Source organism: Carcharhinus amblyrhynchos, chromosome 4 (assembly GCF_965287045.1).
Source record: "Carcharhinus amblyrhynchos chromosome 4, sCarAmb.v2.hapA, whole genome shotgun sequence".
NCBI classification, from domain to species: Eukaryota; Metazoa; Chordata; class Chondrichthyes; order Carcharhiniformes; family Carcharhinidae; genus Carcharhinus; species Carcharhinus amblyrhynchos.
The window spans coordinates 67,820,076-67,837,049 of NC_137327.1; the positions used below are offsets into that span (position 1 = coordinate 67,820,076).

A 16,974-nucleotide genomic window follows, 5' to 3' on the forward strand; every position below is an offset into this window, starting at 1 on the left:
GGATACAGGAGTTGGGGCGTCTTGATGCAGTTGTCCAAGACATTGGTAAGGCCACACTTGGAATACTGTGTACAGGATATTATTAAACTAGAAAGAGTGCAGAAAAGATTATTAGGATGCTATCAGGACTTGATGGTTTGAGTTACCAAGAGAGGCTGGAGAGACTAGGACTTTTTTCTCTGGAGCATAGAAGGCTGAGGGGTGATCTTATAGAGGTCTATAAAATAATGAAGAGCATAGATCAGGTAGATAGTTAATATCTTTTCCCAAAGGTACAGGAGTCTAAAACTATAGGGCATAGGTTTACGTTGAGAGAGAGGAGAGATACAGAAGGGTTCAGAGGGGCACTTTTTTCACACAGAGGGTGGCAAGCGTCTGAACAAGCTGCCAGAAGTAGTAGTAGAGACGGGTACAATTTTGTCTTTTAAAAAGCAATTAGATAGTTACATGGGTAAAACGGGTATAGAGGGATATGGGCCAAATGCAGGCACTTGGGGTTTTATAGGTTGGGCACTTGACTAGCTTTGGGGTTTAAAAACATAGGGTGGCATGAACAAGTTGGGCCGAAAGGCCTGTTTCCATGCTGTAAACTATGACTCTGTAACTTATAGGCTTGGATATTGCATGCTGTTAGCAGAATTACTCTCTGCTTCACCTCCACACTATTTTGTTTGACTTAAAGAAATATCGCAGGCTTTAAACATATTAAACCTAACCCTCTGAATTAGGATCGAATGGCTCAAGTTTTCTGAACAGAGGCATTATGATAACTCACAATAGCTGAATAGACATGCCTCAAAAGACTTGTACACAAGGTTTTCAATGTGGTTCTCCATGGGAAATGGAATATGCTCAGTTGATCCTCATCACCAATTGTAATATCTCAGAAAGAGTGGCAATCACCAAGTGGAACAACTAAAGCATTATTAACAGGAATACTATATAGAGAGTGAGATAGATGCAACTGATTACATCGACATCAGACTACCTGGAAGAGTCTGCGGTCAGCGCACAAATCCTGTGGCTTTGGTCCAATTGGCTGAATGGATTAACATGACCCTCCAAAGTCTTGCCCCTTAAAAGCACCCAATACTACAAGTGGGTAACAGGATCACATGTGTAAATGTGTATTTTTTCACAAGGTAAAAGGGGGTTATGCTATCTTTAGTTCAATATGAAAGGGGGGGATGTTTGGGTTTTGAGTGTAACTGTCTGATTGACACTCAGGCTCACTGTCATGACACTCAGTCATGTGACCATATAATGTCTCTGTCTCTGGAGGAAGACATTTTGAGATTAGTTGAGTAAAGCGTCTCACAGAAACACATACTGAAGAGGTATAACTGTCCTTATACTTGCAACATTGTCTTTCCTTGCAAGACAACCCTTCTTTTCCAGGAATCAGCCAAGTGAGTCATCTCTGAACTGCTTCCAATGCTAGTATGTTGCACCTTAAGAGCAGTCCAGGTGCAGTCTCATCAATGCTTGTGCCGTTGTGGCAGAACTTTCCTACTTTCATGCTCCAGTCCACTTGCAATGAAGGTTAACATTCCATTTGTTGTACATGTCAAACTGTTGTATATGTATGCTAACATTTTATGAATCATATACAAGAACATCCAGATTGCCCAGTGCTACAGCATTCTTAAGTCTCTCTCCAATTAAATAACTTTCTGCTTTTCTATTCTTCCTGCCCAAGTGGACAATCTCATATTTTCTCACATTATCCTCCAGCTGACAAGCTTTTGCCCACCCATTAATCTACCTATATCCCTTTGCAGGTGCTTGCTTTCCTATTTTTGTATCGCCAGTAATTTTGGCTATATTAGTCAGTTCCTTCATTCTAGTTATTAATATAATGTATATATTGAAGCCCCAGCACTTATTCCCATGGCACTTCCACTTGTTTTTTGCTAACCTGAAAGTGAACCATTTATCCCGACTCATTGTTTTCTGTTAGTTAGCTAATTCTCCATCAATGCTAATATATTATTCTCCACACACCATCTTGTGCAGCAACCCTTCATGTGGCGCCTTACTAAATGTCTTTTCGAAATCCAAATACAAATCCCCCTTTATCCACTATATTTGCTATATCCTCAAAGGACTCCAATAAATTTATGAAACACTATTTCCCTTTCACACACCCATGCCGACTTTGCCTGATTGCATTATGACTTTTTAAATGTCCTGCTGCTACCTCTTTAAGAACTGACTCTAACATTTTCCCAATAATAGAAATTAGGCTAACTTACATGTGGCTTCCTGCTGTCTTCCCATTTTGCTCCTTTCTTGAACAGAGATATTATATTTGTGGTTTCCAAATTCACTGGGAACTTTGCAGAATCTATGGAATTTTGGAAGATTAAGCGATACTTTGCCAATTTTGAAAGTCCAGCACACAAGGTCTGCACTAATTGAATTAGATCTCTCCATCAAAATCAAAGAAGTAAACAAGATAGCATTTGTTTCTAATTCATGCTGATGTACATTCCAAGTTAATTTTGGCCTGGATTATTGTCCCTTTATCTCACTATTGACATAAATCTGACTGGCTGGTAGTTGCTAGATTTATCCCTCTCCTTAGGGATGTAATGTTTGAAGTCTTAATCCCTCTGGCACCACACAATACCCAAGGGGAATTGCAAATTGTACAAAGAACAATACAGCACAGGAACAGGTCCTTCAGCTCACCAAACCTGCACCAACATGCAGTTTCTGTCCATTTGTTTGCCTCCATGTCTATCAAGATACGCCTTGAACATTGCTAACATGCATGCTTCCACCACCTCCACTAGCAGTTCGTTCCAGGCACCCACCACTCTGTGTTAAAAACTTTCCCCATACATCTCCCCTAACCTTCTCATCTTAAACCTGTGCCCTCTTGTAGTTCACCTTTCCACCCTTGGAAAAAGCCTCTGACTATCCATTCTATCTGTGCCTCTCACAATTTGGTAGACTTCTATCAGTAGTCTTATTCTTCAATTGTAGTTTCCACAATTAGTCTCCCATTACTTCCTCACAATAGCCTATGTTGGAAGGAGAGAGGATCACAAGGTAAGAAAACAAGAGAGAGACAGGGACAAAACAAGAGAGGAGATAGAGAACCTCTATTACAAATGTTGCCCACTGTAACACAAAGACACAACCCCCATGCCATCAGGTCACTATGAGGAAGGGCACAAGGATTCATTCATGATAAAATATAACTTTCCCCACTAGACCTTGTGTTCATGACACCAAAACAATGCTCACCTGGTTAATCAAATCCGAGTTTTGGGTAATAACATTTATTGCTACCTGAGGTGTTGTTTACCTGTGCGATTTGCTCCTTTTGGAGGACCAATTTGCCCAGGGTTGAGTCCAAAGGTTCTTCCATCAGGCTGTAACATAGTGCAATAATTTCAATGGATAGCTCATTCACTGAACACATTCAACATGGGGAGGGGATGCGGGGTACAATAATTGCATATTGTTATCTCTGGACATATTTTGCTGTTTTTGTAAATGATCTGGATGAGGAAGTGAAGGGATGGGTTGGTAAGTTTGCTGATGACATAAAGGTTGGAGGTGTTGTGGATAGTGTGGAGGGATGTCAGGATGCAAGACTGGGCAGAAAAGCGGCAGATGGAGTTCAACCCAGATAAGTGGGAAGTGATTCATTTTGACAGGTCAAATAGGATGGCAGAATATAATATTAATGGTAGGACTCTTGGCAGCGTGGAAGATCAGAAGGATCTTGGGGTCCGAGTCCATAGGATGCTGAAAGCAGCTGCACAGGTTGAAGCTGTGGTTAAGAAGGCATCTGGTGTACTGGCCTTCATCAATCGAGGAATTGAGTTTAGGAGTCGAGAGATACTGTTGCAGCTATACAGGACACTGGTCAAACCCCACTTGGAGTACTGTGCTCAGTTCTGGTCTCATTACAGGAAGGATGTGGAAGCCATGGAAAGGGTGCAGAGGAGATTTACAAGGATGTTACCTGGATTGGGGAACATGACTTATGAGAATTGGTTGAGGGAGCTCGGCCTTTTCTCCTTGGAGAGATGAAGGAGTGACCTGATAGAGGTGTATAAGATGTTGAGAGGTATTGATCGAGTGGATGGTCAGGGGCTTTTTCCCAGGGCTGAAATGGTTGCCACAAGAGGTCACAGGTTTAAGGTGCTGGGGAGTAGGTACAGAGATGTCAGGGGTAGGTTTTTCATTCAGAGCGGTGGGTGTGTAGAATGGGCAACGGTGGTGGAGGTGGATTCGACAGAGTCTTTTAAGAGACTTTTAGATAAGTATATGGAACTTAGTAGGATAGAGGGTTATAGCTAAGCTTAGTAATTTCTAAGGTAGGGACATGTTCAGCACAACTTTGTGGGCCGAAGAGTCTGTATTGTGCTGTAGTTTTTCTATGTTTCTATTTTACAGGACAAAATCAGGATTCTGTTCATTCAGTCCCTTTTCATCGCATTTCTGGGTCAGAGGGGTAGCTGCTCAATCTCATCAAAACCACCTAATGGATGCCATTACTTGGTATGAAGCATATACCTTAATCTTCTCACTTCCATTACTGAAGACGCTGACATTCTCTCCCACTCCCCTCAAGATGCTGATTGTTGCTTTCTCAGCAATTTTGTCTCGCTCAGGCCACACAACATGATTTTTTTTCCTCAAACATCTGGTACTGGTACACACCAGGTCAAGACCTGATTTTCTGACCTTTCCTTATCATCTGTAAAAACTCCACTCTACACACTCCCAGACAACAGTTATCATAATAAACTCCTGTCTCCTTGGCAAAAGAATACAGAGCACATTCTAGGATTTGTTACATGTTTTGTAGACTTATGGATTATGTTAGTTATATAAAACGTTTGTTAGGCCATATTTGGAATACTGAGTCCAATTCTGGTTGCCACGCTATCAGAAGGACAAAGAGCAAAGAAAATTACAGCACAGGAACAGGCCCTTTGGTCCTCCAAGCCTACACCGACCATGCTGCCCAATTCAACTAAAACCCCCTACTCTTCTGGGACTAGATCCCTCTATTCCCACCCCATTCATGTACTTGTCAAGACACCCCTTAAAAGTCACTATCATATCTGTTTCCATTACTTCCCCTGGCAGCGAGATCCAGGTACCCACCACCCTTTGTGTAAAAAACTTGCCTAGAACATCCTTAAACCTCGTCCCGCGCATGTTAAACTTACGTCCCCTAGTAATTCACTCTCCCGCCCTGCGCAAAAGCTTCTGACTATCCGCTCTGTCCATGCCCCTCAAAATCTTGTAGGCTTCACCCCTCCACCTTTGTCGTTCCAGTGAGAACAAACCAAGTTTCTCCAACCTCTCCTTGTAGCTAATGCCCTCCATACCAAGCAACATCCTGGTAAATCTTTACTGTATCCTCGCCAAAGCCTCCACATCCTCCTGGTAGTATGGCAACCAGAATTGAACACTATATTCCTAGTGCAGCCTAACTAAGGCTCTATAAAGCTGCAACATGACTTGTCAATTTTTAAATTCAATGCTCCCAGCTGATGAAGGCAAACATGCTGTATGCCTTTTTGACTACCTTCTCCATCTGTGTTGCCACTTCCAGTGACCTGTGTGCCTGTACATCCAGATCCCTCTGCCTATCAATACTCTTAAGGATGTGGAGGGAGTACAGAAAAGATTTACTGGCAAGTTGCCTGGTATGGAGGGTATCAGCTATGAGTAGGGATTGAATAAACTGGGATTGTTCTCTCTGGAAAGTAGGAGGCTAATAGAAGATTATAAAATTATGAGGGGCAACGTGAATGGTTGGAAGCTTTTTCCCAGGGTAGAAATGACAATTACAAGGGGCCACAAGTTCAAAGTAAGGGTGAGGGAAGGTTCAGTAGAGATATGCAGGGCAAGTTTTTTTTTACACAGAGGGTGGTGCGGGCCTGGAATGCACTGCAAAGTGAAGTCGTTGAGGCAGATGCGTTAGTGAGATTTAAGACTTACCTGGATAGACACGTGAACAGGCGGGGAATAGAGGTGGTTGGTCCAGATAGGACAATATGATCGGCACATGCTTGGTGGGCCAAAGGGCCTGTTCCTGTACTATCCTGTTCTATGTTGTTTTTTGATTGCATCCCCTTGAGATCAATAGATCAAAGCTTTCAGGATTTGTTCTAGCTATAGTCCCATATAATTGGCAGAAAAATGGTTCACAAATGAAAGACAATTTAAAATAAGGAGGGTAAGATGAAGTCTTATGATAGCATTCGCAATCCAATGCAGAACCCCTTACACAGAAAGATACCTCTGGCTCACACCCCACTGCTGGACATGAGCACATTACTTAGACTGACACTGCAATACATGCAGAGACCTGTCTTTCAGACAAAGTCAGAGGCACTTTAGTTCATTGTATGTGATGAGATGTTATGTAAAGCTGAATCTCCATGTGACAGGGAAGTTGAAGTGCAAATAGGGAAACAGATTATGGAGAGATGTTTTAATAACAGAGTTGTCGTGATGGGAGACTTCAATTTCCCAAACATCGACTGGAATATCCCTAGGGTAAGGGGTATAGATGGGGAGGAGTTTGTTAGGTGTGTTCAGGAGGGTTTCCTGACGCAGTATGTGGACAAGCCTACGAGGGGAGAGGCTGTACTTGACCTGGTACTGGCGAATGAACCAGGGCAGGTGATGGATCTTTCGGTAGGAGAGCATCTTGGATATGGTGACCATAATTCTATCTCCTTCACAATTGCGTTGGAACGAGATAGGATCAGGCAGGCTAGGAAGGTGTTTGTCTGGGGTAAGGGGAGATACGAAGAAGTCAGGAAGTTACTTGGACAAATAAACTGGAAGGAGGCGTTCTTGGGGAAAAGTACCGAAGGAAGGTGGCAGATATTCAAGGAATGTGTGTCTGGAGCTCTGAATGACAACGTTCCGATGAGACGAGGGGGTTTTGGTGGGTCGAGGGAACCGTGGTGCACAAAGGATGTGTTGAACCTAGTCAGGAAGAAAAGGAAGGTGTACAAGAGGTTCAGGGAATTAGGAGATGTTAAAGATCTTGAGGAGTATAAGGACTGTAGGAGGGAACTTAAAAGGGAAATTAGGAGAGCCAGAAGGGGTCATGAGAAGACCTTGGCGAGTAAGATTAAGGAGAATCCCAAGGCCTTCTATAAATATGTGAAAGGTAAAAGGATAAGAAGAGAAGGGATAGGACCTATAAAAGGTGAGGGGGGAAAGGTTTGTGTGGAACCAGAAGAAATGGCGGAGGTGCTTAACGAGTACTTCGCCTCAGTATTCACGGTGGAAGCCGATCTGGGAGATTTTGTTATGGATTTGCAGCAGATGGAAAGGATTGAGTACGTGAATATTAAGGAGGAGGATCTGTTGGAACTTTTGAATTCTATCAAGGTAGATAAGTCGCCGGGACCAGATGGGATGTACCCCAGGGTACTGTGGGAGGCGAGGGAAGAGATTGCAGAGCCCCTGGCGATGATCTTTGCGTCGTCAATGGAGACGGGAGAGGTTCCGGAGGATTGGAGGATTGCGGATGTAGTTCCTATTTTTAAGAAAGGGAACAGAGATAGCCCGGGAAATTACCGACCGGTGAGTCTGACCTCAGTGGTTGGTAAGCTGATGGAGAGGCTTCTGAGGGACAAGATTTACGAACATTTGGAGAGGTTTGACATGATCAGGAATAGTCAGCATGGATTTGTCAAGGGCAGGTCGTGCCTTACAAGCCTAGTTGAGTTCTTCGATAATGTGACTGAACACATTGACGAAGGAAGTGCCGTGGACGTAGTGTACATGGACTTCAGCAAGGCGTTTGATAAGGTCCCCCATGCAAGACTTCTTGAGAAGGTGAGAGGGCATGGGATCCAAGGGCCTTTGGCCTTGTGGATCCAGAACTGGCTTGCCTGCAGAAGGCAGAGAGTGGTTGTGGATGGGGCTTTTTCTGAATGGAGGTCAGTCACCAGCGGAGTGCCTCAAGGATCTGTTCTGGGACCCTTGTTGTTTGTCATTTTCATAAATGACCTGGATGAGGAAGTGGAGGGATGGGTAAGTAAGTTCGCCGATGACACGAAGGTCGGTGGTGTTGTGGATGATCTGGAAGGATGGCAAAAGTTGCAGCAGGACATAGATAGGATGCAGGACTGGGCGGAGAAGTGGCAGATGGACTTCAACGCGGATAAATGTGTAGTCGTCCATTTTGGCAGAACCAACGGGATGAACGAGTACACTATCAAGGGCAGAAGTCTGAGTAGTGTTGAGGAGCAGAAGGATCTTGGGGTCCGGGTCCACAGGACTCTTAAATCGGCCTCGCAGGTGGAGGAGGTGGTCAAGAAGGCGTATGGTGTACTGGCCTTCATTAATCGAGGGATTGAGTTTAGGAGTCGGGAGGTAATGCTGGAACTTTATAAGACCCTTGTCAGGCCTCATTTGGAGTATTGTGCGCAGTTCTGGTCGCCTCACTATAGGAAAGATGTAGAAGCTATTGAAAGGGTGCAGAGGAGATTTACAAGGATGTTGCCTGGACTGGGAGGCATGCCTTATGAAGTTAGGTTGAGGGAGCTGGGACTCTTTTCCCTGGAGAGACGAAGGTTGAGAGGCGACCTGATAGAAGTTTACAAAATGTTGAGAGGAATAGATAGGGTGGACTTTCAGAGGCTATTTCCCCGGGTTGAAATGGTCGCTACGAGAGGACACAGATTTAAGGTGCGGGGAGGGAGGTTCAGAAGTGATGTTAGGGGTAAGTTTTTCACTCAGAGGGTGGTGAGTGAATGGAATCGGCTTCCGTCAGTGGTGGTGGAGGCGAACTCGCTGGGGTCTTTTAAAAGACTTCTGGATGAGTATATGGGGTTTAATGAGATTGAGGGTTATAGATAGGTCTGTAGGTTGGTAGGTGATGTGATTGGCGCAACTTGTGGGCCGAAGGGCCTGTTTGTGCTGTAGTGTTCTATGTTCTATGTTCTATGTGTGTACTGTGGAGTGAGAGGACATTGAGGGGTATGGTTGGAAGGGCAGTAATATTTATGGGGCTGCGTAACTTTCCCATGTACCTAAAAGTCAACCTATTTTTAACAAATTTAGATCATGAGATTGGGAGTTTGATTTACTATAAAAATAAACAAATTTTAGACTTTCAAAAATTATAGGTTTCAGGGTGATGATACGCAAGCTTTGAACTGTTGATTCTCATTCTGCAATTCTAATGTAAGATCTGTGTTTTCTTGAAAAATGTCACCAATCATTTGTGAGGGCAACAAAAAGTTGAAAGTAAATAAAATCCACTGAACCCTGGTCCAGTCCAAGTTTCTGGTTGTGTTCAAGATTACCTGCTCCTCCAAATCATCCTCGTCTTGATCTCTTAATGAGAGCAGGTTTGACAAAGCTTGCAGTTGGCCAAATGAGAAATCCATCTTGCTACCTTGCCAGTCTTGTACAAATTTACCTGTTTACAGCAGAAAGGATCTTTCTTTAACACCAACTCATTTATCTACACTTTATGCCTTCATTGTTATCACCACTAGTCAAGCTGTTTTACCAGTTGCTACTTGAGACCAAGTACTCCCTAGCACTGCAGAACTCAACACATACTCCCACTTCTTGCACATATACTACAATGCTGCAGGGTTTTGTACAATGCTGTATGGCAATAGAGTGCCCTCTGAACTTTCTGTGCGGCACGCGTACAGTCAAATGAAGCAGTGTGGGGGGGTTGGAGGCGGAGAAGAGGTGAAGGGTGAAAGGGGTAATAATACCTTCTTTTTTATTCCTCCAAATTAAAATGATCTGTCAACAGCCTACCCACCATATTTAAATTAACAATTAAGGGTTAATCGGGCTTTTTATCAAGCCAATTGATCCTGGTAACGCACTGCCCTCACCACAGAATGTTTTAGGTGGGCAGCGGGGCAGGTGCAGGAAGCCCCATTCTAACGTTAGGTGCTAAAGGGCAGAAAGGAAGGGAGAAATCTTTTGCTAATCATGGAGTAGCCCACCTAATGGTGAACACCTCAGCTTCTCCGCCCTAATCTCCTGCATCCTAGGGTATTAAAGGAGGTGGCAGCAGAGATAGTGGATGCATTTGTTATGATATTCCAAAATTCCCTGTACTCTGGAAAGGTGCCAGTGATGGAAAACAAGCTAATGCTCCTTATTCAAGAAAGGAGAGAAGGAAAAAGTTGGAAAATATAGGCTAGTTAGTTTGATCTCTGCAGTGGGGAAATGGCTGGAGTCAACCATTAAGGAGGCAATAACTGAACACTTGGAAAAATAAAGCTCAATTCACCAGGGTGGGCAAAGTTTTATGAAGGGCACGTCATGCTTGTTAGACTTGCTGGGTTCTTTGAGGATTTAACCAGCAAGGTGGATAATGGAAATCTGTGGATGTGATATATCTAGAGTTTCAGAAAGCATTTGTCAAGGAGACTGTTCCAGAAGATTAAATCTTAGAGAGTTGGGAGTAGAGAATTGGTTTGGGTAGAAGACTGGCTGATTGAGGGTAAGGATAAACAGGTCCTTCTCTGGATGGCAAACTGTCACCACTGGCGTGCTGCAAGGTTCAATTTTCAGACCTCAATCTACATAAATGACCTGCAAGCAGGGACAGAGTGTAACATTGCAAAATTAGCAGATGATACTAAAATAGTGAGGAAGCAGGTTGTGGTGATGTGTGGGTTAGGTTGATTGGCATGCTAAACTGTCCCTTACGGTCAGGGGTTTATCAGGGTGAATGCATGTAGTTGTGGGGATAGGGTCTGGGTGTGATTGTTGTTGGTACAAGCTTGACAGGCCAAATGACCTCCTTCTGCATTGTAGGGATTCGATGATTCTATAAAGAGTTTACCAGATGGATATTGTTAGGTAAGGAGAATGGGCCAGAATCTGGCAAATTTAATGTGGATTAGTGAGAGGTTGTCCATTTTGGCCAGAAAAATAAAAGGGCAAATTATTATTCAATTATTCTGTCGTGGGCAAAGTTTTGGAAAGGATTATAAGATATAGGATTTATAATCATCTCGAAAGGAACAATTTGATTAGGGATAGTCAATATGGTTTTGTGAAGGGTAGATTGTGCCTCACAAACCTTATTGAGTTCTTTGAGAAGGTGACCAAAGAGGTGGATGAGGGTAAAGCAGTTGATGTGGTGTATATGGATTTCAGTAAAGCGTTCGATAAGGTTCCCCACAGTAGGCTTTTGCAGAAAATACAGAGGTATGGGATTGAGGATGATTTTTGCGGTGTGGATCAGAATTTGGTTAGCTGAAAGAAGACAGAGGGTGGTGGTTGATGGGAAATGTTCATCCTGGAGTTCAGTTACTAGTGGTGTACTGCAGGATCTGTTCTGGGGTCACTGCTGTTCGTCATTTTTATAAATGAACTGGATGAGGGCACAGAAGGATGCGTTAGTAAATTTGCAGATGATACTAAAGTCAGTCGAATTGTGGATAGTGTGAAAGGATGTTGCATGTTACAGAGGGACATAGTTAAGCTGCAGAGTTGGGCCGTGAGGTGGCAAATGGAGTTTTATGCGGAAAAGTGTGAGGTGATTCACTTTGGAAGGACTAACAGGAATACAGAGTACTGGGCTAATGGTAAGATACTTGGTAGTGTAGATGAGCAGAGAGATCTCGGTGTCCATGTGCATAGATCCCTGAAAGTTGGCACCCAGGTTGATAGGGTTGTTAAGAACATAAGAACACAAGAAATAGGAGCAGGAGTAGGCCATCTAGCCCTTCGAGCCTGCCCCGCCATTCAATAAGATCATGGCTGATCTGTTGTGGCTCAGTTCCACTTTCCCGCCCTCTCCCCATAACCCTTAATCCCCTCTCTTATCAAGAACCCATCAACCCGCTTCTTAAAAATATTTAGCGAGGCAGCCTCCACCACTTCAACGGGCAGAGAATTCCAGAGATTCACCACCCTTTGAGTGAAGAAGTTCCTCCTCAACTCCGTTCTAAACCGCCTCCCCTTTATCTTGAGGCTGTGCCCCCTAGTCCTACTGTCTTTTTTGAGCGGGAAGAGTCTCTCCACCTCTATCCTATCCATCCCATTCATCATCTTATACGTCTCAATGAGATCTCCCCTCATTCTTCTAAACTCTAACGAGTACAAGCCTAGTTTATTCAGCCTCTCCTCATAGCTCAATCCCCTCAACTCCGGTATCAGCCTAGTAAACCTCCTCTGCACTCCCTCCAGGGCCAAAATATCCTTGCGCAGGTGCGGCGCCCAAAACTGCACACAGTACTACAGTGTGTTCGCTTTTATTAGTAGAGGGATTGAGTTTCGGAGCCATGATGTCATGTTGCAACTGTTTAAAACTCTGGTGCAGCTGCACTTGGAGTATTGCGTACAGTTCTGGTTGCTGCATTATAGGAAGGATGTGGAAGCATTGGAAAGGGTGCAGAGGAAATTTACCAGGATGTTGCCTGGTATGGTGGAAAGATCTTACGAGGAAAGGCTGAGTGACTTGTGGCTGTTTTCGTTAGAGAGAAGAAGGTTAAAAGGCAACTTAATAAAGGCATACAAGAGGATCTGAGGATTAGATTGGGTGGATAGTGTGAACCTTTTTCCTCAAATGGTGACGGCTAGTATGAGGGGACATAGCTTTAAATTGAGGGGTGGTAGATATAGAACAGATGTCAGAGGTAGGTTCTTTACTCAGAGAGTAGTAAGGGCGTGGAATGCCCTTCCTGCAATAGTAGTGGGCTCCTCAACATTAAGGGCATTTAAAGGGTCATTGGATAAGCATATGAATGATATTGGAATAGTGTAGATTAATGGGCTTTAGGTTCGTTTCTCAGGTTGGTGCAACATCGAGAGCTGAAGGGCCTGTACTGCGCTGTTTTGTTCTGTTATTTAAACGGGAAACAGATTCAAAATGCGTCAGTGTGGAGGGGTCTGGGTGTCTTTGGCATGAATCACAGAAAATGAGTATGTAGCTGCAGCATATAATAAGGAAGGCAAATGGAATCTTTTGCAAAAGGACTGGATTTTAAAAGCGAAGTGTTGTGACAATTGTGTAAGATGTTGGTGAGACCACACGTGGAATATTGTGTCCAGTTTTGGTCTCCTTACTTGAGCAGAAGCGTGGTGCTACTGAAGGAAGTTCAGAGGGGGTTAACCAGATTGATTCCAGGAGAGCTGGAATAGCTTGGACTTGTACTTCTTGGAGTCAGGAAGAATGAGGGGGAAGGGAATCTGACTGAAGTCTTAAAGCGCATCACAATAGATAAATCTTTGGGACATGATGAAGTATATTCCAGGACATTGTGGGAGGCTAGGGAGGAAATTGCGGGTTCCCTAACTGAGATATTTGTATCATCGATAGTCACAGGTGAGGTGCCTGAAGATTGGAGAGTGGCAAATGTTATAACTTTGTTTAAAAAGGGCTGCAGGGAAAGGTTGGGAACTACAGGCCAGTGAGCCTCACATCTGTGATGGGTAAATTGTTGGAAGGTATTTTGAGATGCAAGGACTAATTCGGGGCAGTCAGCATGGCTTTGTGAATGGAAAATCATGTCTCACAAATTGAGTTTTTTGAAGGGGGTAACCAAGAAGGTAGATGAGGGCAGTGTAGTTGATGTTGTCTACATGACGTTAGCAAGGCCTTTGACAAGGTACCGCATGGTAGGCTGCTGCATAAAGTTAAATCTCACGGGAACCAGGATGAGGTATCTAAATGGATACAAAATTGGCTTCTTGACAGAAGACAGAGGGTGGTTGTAGAGAATTGTTTTTCAAACTGGAGGTCTGTGACCAGCAGTGTGCCTCAGGGATCACTGCTGGGCCCACTGTTATTTGTCATTTATATTGATGATTTGGATGAGAATATAGGGGGCATGGTTAGTAAGTTTGCAGATGACATCAAGATTGGTGGCATAGTGACCGTGAAGAAAGTTACCTCCAATTGCAACGGGATCTTGATCAATTGGGCCACTGGGCTGACAAATGGCAGAAATTTAGACAAACGCGAGGTGATGCATTTTTGGTAGACTGAACCCAGGGCAGGACTTACTTACTCAGTTAATGGTAGGGCATTGGGGAGAGTTACAGAACAAAGAGATCTAGGGGTACATGTTCATAACTCCTTGAAAGTGGAGTCACAGGTGGACTGGTGAAGAAGGCATTTGGCATGCTTGGTGTCATCGGTCAGAACACTGGTTACAGGAGTTGGAACATGTTGTTGAAGTTGTACAAGACATTGGTAAGGCCACACTTGGAATACTGTGTGCAATTCTGGTCACCCTATTATAGGAAGGATATTATTAAATTAGAAACAGTGCATAAAAGGTTTACTAGGATGCTACTGGGACTTGATGGATTGAGTTATAAGGAGAGGCTGAATAGACTGGGACTTCTTTCTCTGCAGCGTAGGAGGCTGAGGGGTGACCTTATAGAAGTCTATAAGATAATGAGGGGCATAGAAAAGATAGATAGTCAATATCTTTTCCCAAAGTAGGGGGGTCTAAAACTGGAGGGCATAGGTTTAAGGTGAGAGGGGAGAAATACAAAAGAGGGGCAATTTTTTCACATAGAGGGTGGTGAATGTCTGGAACAAGCTGCCAGAGGTAGTAGTAGAGGCTGGTACAATTTTATCTTTTAAAAAGCATTTAGATAGTTACACGGGTATGATGGGTATAGACGGATATGGGCCAAATGCGGTAATTGGGATTATTTTAGGACAAGTTGGGTCGAAGGGCCTGTTTTCATTCTATAAACCTCTATGACTTTAAGCATATGAAATGCTAAAGGGGATTGATAAGGTAACGTTGAACAAATGTTACCCCTGGTGGGGCAGACTAGAATAAGAGGTCATAGATACAGAGTGAGAAGAGATAGGTTCAAATCTGAGATGAGAAGAAACTACTTCTCTCAGAGGGTTATGAATCTGTGGAACTCACAGCCCCAAAGTACAGTGGAGGCAGAATCAATCAACAGATTCAAGAAAGAGATAGATACGTTTCTGTGAAAACCGCAATAAAGGGCTATAGGTAGCTGGCAGAAAAGTGGAGTTGAGGCTATGATCATGTTAAAAAAGCAGAATAGGCTTGAAGGGCTAAACTGCCTACTGCCAATCTTAATTCCTATGTTCCCTTAAACGTAATCGCTTCCGCCACACTTTCCCTCTGCTTTTTCTACTGAAATCTTAGCAGCTCAAGACTCTGTACTTACCTACTCGAGGGATCCAAGGTCTTGGGGTCCTTTTTTCTCCTATAGGTAGGCCTCACAGCTGCCATTGACACTTCCTGGCGCTGCCAGGACTGATTAAGCTGCCGGCGATTTAGATTGCCTTGCACCTCCAGAGGGCAGAGCTTCCTTCCCTCAAGTTCTACTTGACACTCACTAATCTGATCCCCAGCACTTTATGGCTGCGGGCAGGGTCAGTGCAGAGCAATGTTGATGTGGCTTGGGTGGGGATGTTTTGTCAACCCCCGACATTGTCCAGCCCCTGGTCAGCCATGTTTGATGTGGAGTAACGCCTGTCAAACTACAGTCTCTAACTTAAGGCTAGCAGTAAAAACTGTTACAGTGAAAACAAGCTATCGAAAACAGATATAAACATGTGCTTTAGAGAAGCAGATGGTCTACAGTTAACATGTACCATTCAACATATGTCTTGTGACCTGAAGTGAAGATTTGTCTTTTGCAAATGTAATGAGTTAAACTTCTCAAAGGTGCACCGCACAAATATTTGGTGAGACAAATGTTTAAGTAGCAAATCCCAAAAGAGAAAATTAAAATAAACACTACCAGTAAAACACAATCTACTTCCCCTTCAGTCCAATTTCACAAACGGACTAAACAGTGGCAACAAAGAAGAGGGAGAGTATAGAATCGCAGCGAGACCTGGGGGTGCAAGTGCACAAGTCTTTGAAGGTGGCAGTACAAGTGGAGAAGGTTGTGAAGAAAGCTTATGGTATGTTAGCCTTTATAGGAAGGGGTATAGAGTATAACAGCTGGAGTCTAATGTTGCAGTTGTATAGAACGTTGGTTAGGCCGCATTTAGAGTACTGCGTCCAGTTCTGGTCGCCTTACTACCGGAAGGACGTGGAGACTTTGGAGAGAGTGCAGAGGAGGTTTACCAGGATGTTGCCTGGTATGGAAGGACTGGGTTATGAAGAAAGATTGAGCAAATTGGGGCTGTTTTCCCTTGAAAGATGGCGACTGAGGGGGGATCTAATAGAGGTATACAAGATTATGAAGGGTATAGATAGGGTAAACAGAGGTAAGCTATTTCCTATGTTAGAGACACACAGTACGAGGGGCCACGGGCTTAAGGTGAGGGGGGAAGAGGTATAACACAGATATTAGAGGGAGGTTTTTCACACAGAGGGTAGTGGGGGTATGGAATGCTCTGCCAAGTAAGGTGGTGGAGGCAGGCACGCTGGAGTTGTTTAAGAGTAACTCAGACAGGCGCATGAGTGGGTTGGAGATGGGTGGATATAGGAGATTGTTTTAAATAAGGTTCATTAGCATTGGGACATCCCTGGTAATGTGAAAAGATGTGGTACGATAATCATGTTTTTCTCTTTTAATTCACAGGTTTTAAGTTGGTCTGCCTTGTTGTCCAACGAGGGGCATACACGCGATGGGTCGTACTTGGGCTGCTGTTGAATGTTCGAGAGTAGCCTAGTGCTTCACGTCGTTAGTGTACGCTTAAACTGGACCAGATGCTGGGCAACACGACAGCTCAGTGACTATCACTGTTTGCTGTGCAGACACATGGATTTGGGCCAGTGTCTGTGGGAGTTTGTGCATTCTCCCCATGCTTGCATGGGTTTTCTCCGGGTGCTCCGGTTTCCTCCCACACCCCAAAGATGCACTATTAGGCTGATTGGGAGTAATAAATTGTCCCTAAATTAGTTTCCCTCAATGTGGAATGCCATAAAACAATAGATAAGGGTCATGGGTGGAGGGGGGGACTGGTAATATTAAAATGGCAGCGGGGGCTCGTTGGGCGGAAGGGCCTGTTTCCCGGGCTGTTCTTGTTCT

The 16,974-nt window shown here is 43.9% G+C and overlaps 1 protein-coding gene across 1 annotated transcript in view; it reads right to left on the minus strand.

The window, feature by feature from the left end:
- LOC145342090 (dynein axonemal assembly factor 6-like) overlaps positions 1-16,974 on the minus strand; it is an 82,786-nt gene that overhangs the window by 63,995 nt on the left and 1,817 nt on the right. The window contains exons 2-3 of the mRNA XM_080187304.1: positions 9,312-9,427; positions 3,317-3,383 (exon numbers count right to left, since the gene is read on the minus strand). Coding sequence (XP_080043430.1) covers positions 3,317-3,383; positions 9,312-9,395 — 151 coding nt within the window. The 5' untranslated portion in view covers positions 9,396-9,427. The remainder of the gene's footprint in view (positions 1-3,316; positions 3,384-9,311; positions 9,428-16,974) is intronic.